This window comes from Trematomus bernacchii, unplaced genomic scaffold, assembly GCF_902827165.1.
Source record: "Trematomus bernacchii unplaced genomic scaffold, fTreBer1.1, whole genome shotgun sequence".
Lineage (NCBI taxonomy): Eukaryota > Metazoa > Chordata > Actinopteri > Perciformes > Nototheniidae > Trematomus > Trematomus bernacchii.
Genome location: NW_022987513.1, coordinates 8,358,113 through 8,367,354, shown reverse-complemented (window position 1 = coordinate 8,367,354; position 9,242 = coordinate 8,358,113). Strand labels below are relative to the sequence as shown.

At 39.3% G+C, this 9,242-nt stretch overlaps 1 protein-coding gene across 1 annotated transcript; it reads left to right on the top strand.

Moving 5' to 3' along the window:
* Positions 1-1,577: 1,577 nt before the first annotated feature.
* LOC117468921 (transgelin-3-like) lies at positions 1,578-8,430 on the top strand. The gene is made up of 5 exons (XM_034113298.1): positions 1,578-1,769; positions 6,044-6,230; positions 6,605-6,776; positions 7,291-7,393; positions 7,512-8,430. The coding sequence occupies exons 2-5, from the start codon at positions 6,051-6,053 to the stop codon at positions 7,663-7,665; spliced, it is 609 nt and encodes a 202-aa protein (XP_033969189.1). The 5' UTR covers positions 1,578-1,769; positions 6,044-6,050; the 3' UTR covers positions 7,666-8,430.
* The last annotated feature ends 812 nt before the right edge of the window (positions 8,431-9,242 follow it).

Here is a 9,242-nt window from a genome sequence, read left to right as displayed (position 1 = left end):
ATGCTGAAAAATTGAAGATAAAAAGATTCCTTAATGTAAAATAAAGCAATGAATGTATGATAAAATGAAATATTATTGTCAAATGATTTACCTTTTTTAAGCATGCATTTACTGCGTCATAATGACATGTCAAATGTCTATTAGAAGGACAGTTATCTAGCTTTTCGGCTATAAGAAAGCGATTGAATTGTTACATTTAGAAAAAGGGCATTCGAAGATCACAGACCTCAACCAAGGTTGTGTCCGTAAGAGAAGAATACTGTGTGCATCTGATCCAAAATGTAATGGGTTCTTCTTTGGCCCGTGCTCCACTCTTCCACCCAGTTTTATGACAAATTGCTCCTTGTTGACAAACCAACAAAACGAACCAAAAACATAACCTCCTTGGCAGGGGTCAAAGGAAGGTGTGTTACACTGCAGTGTTGTATAACAGAGGGCAGCACGACTTCTTTCTTTGTTTGATTTGTGTTTTAACTAAGGCATTTTAAGGCTTCATAAGAGGCTGCTTCTGATTAACTGTATCTACAAAATATAAATAAAAAATAAAAAAGTCATCACATGTTCATGATCACTTTGAGTTCTTTTTAAGTTCACTTGATAAAAAAAAAGATCCTAAACCCTCATGTGATCACAGTTTGTTCACAGGAAAGAGGAAATGTTTTACTGCAACGAAACCCCACTCAGGTAGTGAGAATGATTAACTCTTTAAAGTCCTGGTGGTTAAACATTAGCCTGTAGTCCTGCAGTTGAATAACACTAAACAAAGCTGACATGGCGTGTCTCAGCTACATGACTTCACACATGCCAGCTCCTCACATTGTTATCACGTCTGATGTTTTATCTCGGAGCCCCGCCGGGTCCTGACATGCCTCTGAGGGAGTGTCTCTCCCTGTTGTCATGGAAACCGCCTAGATTTTCACCTCTGTGCTCAAATTAATGACAAAGGGACAAGAGTCACTTCCAGATGTCTGTGTTTACATCTCCAACTATTAGGTAAAGAAATGCTGTGACGTGTCATGACCTGTTTATTCCTCCTCTTTGTGTCTCAGCATGAAACTCAACAGAGAGGAAGAGATTTGCATTCAACAGCTGCCTGTTTATTTCAGACAAACAAACATCACCAGTTTGAATTAAGGCAATAAATAAACTCCTACTCGTGCCTCACTGCTCTCTAATTACTGTAACTCCCTTCCTGGGCAATATTCTCCAGGATTTTTATCATCCCTCCCTCTTAATCCTGTCTCATTCTTTAGTGGTGGAGGGAGACATTTGGAGAATTCTTTTCAGTGACCACACCAAACTCCCCGGTCACATGCCCACTTTTTCCTTCCCGGCCTTCTCCTAAATAAGGAATTACAATCTGAGTGAGGAACAGGGAGAAAGAGCAAAGGGGCGGGCCCTAGAGTGAAATAAGAGGATGTGAGGCATATATCTCTCTCTCTCTCTCTCTCGATAGAGTGAGATCGAGAGAGATCGAGCTCAGCCTATAAGCTATATATAATCTCAGTCTTCTATCGCTCTCTTCTCTCTCTCGCTGACTATCTCCTATGCTATCTCTCTCTCTCTCTCTTCTCTCTCTCTCTCTCTCTCTCTCTCTCTCTCTCTCTCTCTCTCTCTCTCTGTGTCTTTTGAATGTGGTGAAGTCATATATTACAGACGAGGGTGTTTGCTGTATTTGTATTGGCTGTCCTGAGTGGTGCACTCTGTACTGTGTAGGAAGAAGAAGAAGCGCGAGAACACACCTATTCACCTGAAAGCTACTACACAACGTAAGTAAACGCTTCTTGTTGTTTTTTCTCAGCCTCATTCAACAATCTCAGCTTTCTGGTTTCTCGCTTCTTTGTTAAGCTTGTGGCTAACTCAATGCAGGAAACAAGAAAAAAAGGAGTGTAATGTATCACACACCCTCCCCTCGCTCCTTCCCTCTTACTCTTGTTTGATCTTTGTTCTTTTTTTGTGTGTTTCTGTGTGGATCAGATGATTTCTGAACAGCCCACTAGTTTGTACATTCCTGTGTTATATAATCCTGTTTCTTATCTACCTTTAGTTTCAGCACTTACAGTGTGAGGCCTCATAGCTTCATGGGTTCAGGCTGTAGTTAAATCTCTAATAAGAGAGCTTTCAACATGTAACCAGTATGCTCTAATAATATGTCATTTTCAAGTTTAATGTATGCTGTGAGCACCAGGCTGCTGGTTCAGGATATGGCAGTTAAACTGCGTATGTGTGCATCACATATGTTGTTACTTTTATGGTTCATGGTACAGTTTTATGTGTAGGCGAGCGCTCTATGCATGTGACATAACTTGAAGACTGTGACGTTGGGCTGTTCTCACTATCTTCAGTGATAAACTGATAGATACAGAGTGAATTCACAGTCTAGGTCGTCAGCAGCAGCTGCTCAAGTATCGTTAATCCATTGTGTTCACATCACAAAACTTGCCAAATGCCCTTTAGCCTTTTGCGAAATGACTCAAAAAGCAAATATGATGAGTTTTGATGCTATTGAGTTGACTCAGAAAATAACTGCGATGATGCAGTTTTATGCAGCCCTGTCGCAATAACAAGAATGTTGTGAAACATCTTGAACGGATGACTGCGAGTTACTATGATACAAAGTGGAGAATTTGGGCGGGGCGGGATACGACAAATATATAAATAATAACTGGAGTTGCATCTGAGTGCACACTTAACCCTCCAATGACCCACAGGAGCAGATGAGTGTAGGGAAGAGATATAAAGGACTGAGTAAGAGGATTTGTGAAAGTCAGTCACATCAGTACGCAGCGGTTCTTTATTTCACTGTTGTTTCGAGTAAGGACGCTAAAAAGAAAAGATAAAAAAGAAAACCTATCAGTGTGGTTTGTACTGCAGCGTAGGCGGACTGTTTGACTTTTGGCTGTGGTCAAAATGACAAACATCTTATAGTAAGCTTTATATATAGACTTCCAGAATTTAACTGTGTGGCAATTATAATAAACTCTTTACTGTATACAGTAATTCGTATATTATAATAGTCAAACAGTAAAACTTTGTAAGCCATGTGATGACAGGTGAAGACGCTGAAGCATTGAACGCTGAAGCATTGAAGTACGCAGATCAAAAGTGTATATTGTAGAATAATTCATTACAACATATTAAGACACATTAATTTAGATGTGGAAACTAAAGACACTCATTTAAAGAAATGTGGGTAGGAAATGAAAACGTGTAACTTTAGTTACTCTTTGCCAGAGCATGTTTGAGCAAGTTTAATAACAACACACATCTCTGTTTAATGACGCATTGGTTTTTGTGGGGTGTTGTAGCTGCTACTCTATGATTACAAGATGTTCCCATTGAGTACTCTGCCACTCCTATTTCATTTCTAAAGTCTACAGGTCTACAAAATCTTCCAAAACATGCACTCAAACCCCTTTACACACTCGCCTTTGAATGGCTGTGCTATTATGCTAGTTCGCACCTTAAAAGTCACTTTAAAAGTAAAAATCGGTCCCACAAATGGTAGATATCAGTGCAGAGTTACAGAGTTATGATCCAATCGGCAGTTGACATGTGTAGTCCAGAGATCAGAGTGCAGGTTACACCTAATCCAAAAGAACAAATACTTTGACTTCATGAAACTCCCAGAAATAAATCTGGATGTTTGCAGCTGCTGGATGTTCTCTGGGCGTGCCAGGACAAAACAGATGGCAGTCCTCATGCAATTGAGAAAGAGGTTATCGAGTGTTTAGATATTTACTTTACTCATGTTGTTGTCGCAAACTGGTTTTGGAGTCACTCAGCGGACAGGAAGTAGCTTCTTCTCCACTTAACCACTGCAACCTCAAGACAATGAACAGAGCCACAAGTGTGATCTATGGCAGCACAGGCTCCAGTGTGGGACTGTGGACACAAGGAAGATTTGTCATACCATTACCACATATTGTTTAAAACTGAGAAGCCTCTGTTTTGCAAGATATGTAATAGATGAACATATCTATCTATATAATAAATCTGAGATTTTTGAACAATCTAACATGAACATGAATAAAATGCAACAAACTAGTACAGTTTCCCTGAAGGGCAGAACATATACAGCACCAAAAATGTGTTTGCATATTTGGCAGAAAGAAAAGGCAATCAAGATGATTTTCCTATCAGCTAAAAACATCTCCATATTTTAATACACTTCCCTAGTTTTTCGGAAATCTGAGTGAATTGCATAACTCTAATAATCAGATCTGCAAAAGCAATAGCTGCAGCATGGTGGTTAACACGTACGTCTTGAACTTTCATGTTTTAACAGGCTTCGTGTTTTTTTTCTCCTGCTTAAAGATTGTTCCCATAGTGATCAGCAGTGTGTTGTTTTGTTTAGAGTCATGCACACACACATTCTGTAGCTACCTTTGTCAGGGAGGGAGGAAGGAAGTGACAGCCGAATGAGCAAACAGGATGCAGGTAGCGAGGCAGTTCTGCTGAAGCCAACAGGAAGCTCAGACTGCATTAATAAGTGAGATAGGCCAACCATAATGACTAACAGCAGGGTAGACATTAAGCATTGTTCAACATCCATGGTACAAAATGTCTTTGTTAAATAGAGACACTGACATGGTGAGGATAATGCCATTTCAAAGCTTCAATCTGTGGTTGTTTACTTCACGAGATAGTTATTAAAAGTGCACATTGTAGCGTCATGATTAATAAAGAAGATGAAGGACTCCATTAGAATGAAATACCCTAATGTATTATAAAAGGCACACTCACTTGTGTATGTCCTTGTTCTGTCCTTTACTGTTATTTGGATTCTTTCCCTATTGCCTTCACTTTCAGGTGGAGAGTTAGATAAAAAGATCATAACCACCTGAAGGTTAGCTTAGCTTGGCATAAGAAATGGAAATAGGTAAAAAACGGTGGTTTGGATCCAAAGGTTAATTTGCCTACTAGCACCTCTTTAGCTCATACAACAAAAAATAATTGAATGATTACAATCTAGTGTTTTCTGAGGGCTTATGTGCTATTGTTTGATTTGGAGCAGTACATTAGAGTTAACTGTACACTTCCTGTGATTGACCCTTGGAGGTTCTGGTTAGCAAACTTCAGACAAAGCTAGGCTAGCTGTTTCCCCTTTCTTCAGTCTTAATGCTAGGCTAAGCTAACCAGCCTTTGACTTTAGCTTCATATTGAACTCACAAATATAACAATGGTTGGTATCAATGTTCTCATATAACTCAATGACAAAGTGAAGGATTGTATTTTTCAACATTTTTAAATAATAGTTCAACCATGAGCACTAATTCCCTGATTTCAACACTTACACCTTTAAAGGTAGGGTAGGTAAATTTGAGAAACCGGCTCGAGATACACTTTTTGTTATATTCCATGGAATGCTCTTAACATCCCGATAGCAATGAATATCTTAAGTGCTTTGACAAAAAATCCATAAAAAAATGTCATCTGTGGAAGCCGTAGTACTGTAAAAAGCACGACCAATCATTTTAGCCTGCCCGGCTAAAATAACTGGATGGCCTACCTGCCTGTCAGCCTTCCATCTGTGCACAAACTTATCTCGTGCCCTCATTGGTCATGTGCGCGTTCGTGTGTGTTGGAGGAGGGGCTCTATAAGGAAGTGGCAGATTTTCTCCGGTTGTGTATTTTCAAATTCTAGCGATATCGAGCCGGTTTATCAAACTTACCTACCCTACCTTTAATATATAAATATTATTAACCTAAGCTAACCTAACAGTTTGAACAGTAAAATTGCTCTTGGAACATGTGAGGACAAGTTAAACAAAAACAGAAAAACATATTCTGAACATTTTAAATCCATACGTTCCCAAAAAACAAGGTCTAACTCACAATAGAAACACATTAACACACGCATTAGGCAGAAACAATTTGTTCTGACCGCAGGCCAGGACTGTGGGTCTGGATAGGGCAGGGACTTCACTCTGAACGGTTTGTCATCTATTAAATATCCATTTTGAAAGGACAGAATTAGCTGCCAAGGAGTACAGTTTGCTCAGCTACCTGTGTATCTAACAAAAATCTTCCCTCCCAACAGGGTCAACATGTCCAACAAAGGTCCTCAATTTGGTTTGTCCCGGGAGGTGCAGAACAAGATTGATAAGAAGTATGACCAGGAGCTGGAGGAGAGGTTGGTGGAGTGGATCATGGCCCAGTGTGGCTCGGGCGTGGAAAGGCCGGAGCCAGGGAGGACCGGATTCCAAAACTGGCTGAAGGATGGATGTGTGAGTGTTCAGTTTGCATATAGGTGTAAACATAGATCTGCATTATGTACAGTACTGTATGTTTACAGAGATCTACAAAGAGGCTCAATTGTCTACAAAAAGACTCAAAAGACAACAAGACACAAAATCACTGCAAAGAATCTCAAAATGACTACAAAGAGATTCAAAGTTACAACTACTAAGGGACACAAAATGACTACAAAAAGAAACAAATTGAAAACAATGACACACAAATTGACTTTAAAGAGACACAAAAGGACAACAGTAAAAAAACAACTACAATCACTTTGTGTCTTCCTCGTTTGTAGGAAAAGTGGTGGGGCATTTACACATCATGAACCCATTGTCTAATAATGCACCTTTGCTTCATCTAGCTGCTGTGTGAATTCATTAATACCCTGTTTGGAGCCAAAAAGCCCATCAGGGCCATCAAGAAGTCCACCATGGTGTTCAAGCAGATGGAACAAATATCCATGTTTCTCAAAGCTGCAGAAGACTATGGAATCACCAAAACGGACATATTTCAGACTGTTGACCTCTTTGAAGGTAAGACATCCCGCAGCACTTCAGAGTAATTAGAGATATTATAACTGTTTAGGGTAAACATTCTGTATAGTAGATATCAATATGAAGAAGACATGTTTTGTATGACAAGTTTCCTGAAATGTTATGTTTTAAAATACAAATTGAGAATTATATTAAGGTTACTTTTGGTGAATTTTGCAGAAATGTTAAGACACATACAGAAAAGTGAAGCAAAATTGACTTTAATGTATTTTTTTTCTTTCCACTTGTCAGAAAGAAGACATGCTAAAGGCTCAGAATAGCCAATACTCAAAATGAACCATTGCATTAAAAAACACTGTTTTATTGCCTGTAGTGTCACACTTTAATGGTGTGGCAGATTTACCTTATTGTATATATATATATATATATATATAATAATATTCCTATAAGCAAGGAAAAGGAGCTGTATTCAGTGGTGTACAGCACAGGCCACTGCCCCCTTCCCTGTATTTGGTGTGTGCTCTGTTCATGTGGGACTGTTGCATGTCTTCAGGCAAGGACCTGGCTGCCGTGCAGAGGACCCTGATGGCTCTGGGCTGTTTGGCCATCACAAAGGACGATGGGTGTTACAAAGGAGACCCCAGCTGGTTCCACAGGTGAGATTCCTCAATAGAAGAAATGTGTCTCTTCTCTCTTTGTTGGTAAAACAAAAGAGGTTTTATTCCGGTGCTAAGGAGTGAGATTGTGGACTGAGATATGTCTGTATGTGTGCAGGAAAGCCCAAGAGAACAGGAGAGATTTCTCAGAGGAACAGCTGACCGAAGGCAAGTGTGTTATCGGCCTGCAAATGGGCACAAATAAGGGAGCATCTCAAGCTGGAATGACAGGCTACGGACAAGCCAGGCAGATCATCAACAACAACCCCTAAACCCTCCTCCAAGAAACTGTTTCTCCTGACTCTTACCTTGGCCATCAGGAGAAATGTAACCTGACTGTTTTCAAACATAACTGGACCAAAACCGGGACCAATGCACATTTATCATGTTTGGCACACATACATAGATCGATACCTTTAACAGTGCAAGTGAACAATTAGACAGAGCATTTAACACAGTGAATTGTAAAGGATTTTCCTAAAGGATCATTCCAGTTGTTTTGCATGTTTTAACCCACTACCTAAAAAAGGAATGTGCTTTAGTTTTCTGAAAAACTTGATTTTAGATTACTGTTTTCACCAGATACGCAAAGGTTTCAGTTATTTTCAGTTCACTATAAAAAAGCACCTTGCAGAGACCTGTGACTTGCTTGAGACACATTCACATTTAACATAGTTTGCTTCAGTTTTTATTTCAACACCTACATTATTGCAGCAGGCAATTTCAAAAATCTGCCCGTTGGTGCATTCAAGGACACTCTGATATCTGACGATGTTTAATGGATGAAAAAAAACAAATCCATTATTTGACACGATGTCCATATTTGCTTGGTTGCAATTATACCACAAATGAATGCATCACTAAGGAGAGATTTGAAGAAGTCTGAACTAAACTGATATATAGCTAAAACCAAAAAATGTGCCAAAGGGAAAATGATACACCGGTTAAGTGAATAGTGATAATGTTATCATAAGCAAGTTTGTCTCATTTGTTGTGTACTCTGGACTGGATTAAATTGCAACGTGGAAGGTAACAAGTGTAGTGTTGTGGTTTACAATCATTTTAAGCACACCATTTAAAATTATTAGGTTACAACAAACAAATCCACCGGTCTGGTCAAGTGTTATCGTTAAATACAGTTGTGTGTGTTTGACCTGCTCCATAACACAACCTGCAGTTAGTTAATTCAAGTCCAACTCATCAAGATGTCAGTCCTTCTTTTTACAGTTTAATACATCTTCTATAAAGGCTTGGCTTTGAAATAAACTTAGATTTTCCTTTTAAGAAGACTCTTTTGTGTTGAAAAGGCAGTAGCAGGATTTGTCCACGTATTACTATTGATCACACAAATCACGGTGCTTAGTGAGGCATCAGGTAAACCGTAAAAGTAATGTACTCACTAATGTACATAGCAACCAAAAATGTGAGTTTCTCCAGGTAACATAACACTGCCTTGTTTGCTTTAAACCTGAGCTTTACTCTATAAAGAGATACACAGATGTAATAATGCCTGTTAAAAAAGACAATCTGTCCCAAAGGAAGGAGACAAGAGAACATGAAGCCTGGATTTTTCCTGGCCGGGCTTGCCTGGTTGGATGGATTGAGAGAAACAAAGGGGATTCAGAGGAGGGCTATCACTATATCCTGCCAAGGTTTTGTTTATACTTTGATTTTTAAGCTGTTCAGCATGAACTGACTCTGGAGAGGCCGGAGATGGAGAGGAAAAGCAGGAAGGAGACGACAAAAAGAGAATTAAATCAGGTTTGTGGAGAGAAACAGATTACAATGAAACAAACAGGAAGAATTTAAAGAAGAGATTTCGTACGATCAAGGTGGCCGTCAGGAGAGC

Bases quoted from the DNA above. Each gene is read 5' to 3' on its own strand.
- LOC117468921 (XM_034113298.1), top strand. From the start codon at position 6,051: ATGTCCAACAAAGGTCCTCAATTTGGTTTGTCCCGGGAGGTGCAGAAC. The intron at 6,231-6,604 runs GTGAGTGTTCAG...TGCTTCATCTAG, and splicing joins ACTGGCTGAAGGATGGATGT to CTGCTGTGTGAATTCATTAA. The intron at 6,777-7,290 runs GTAAGACATCCC...GCATGTCTTCAG, and splicing joins GACTGTTGACCTCTTTGAAG to GCAAGGACCTGGCTGCCGTG.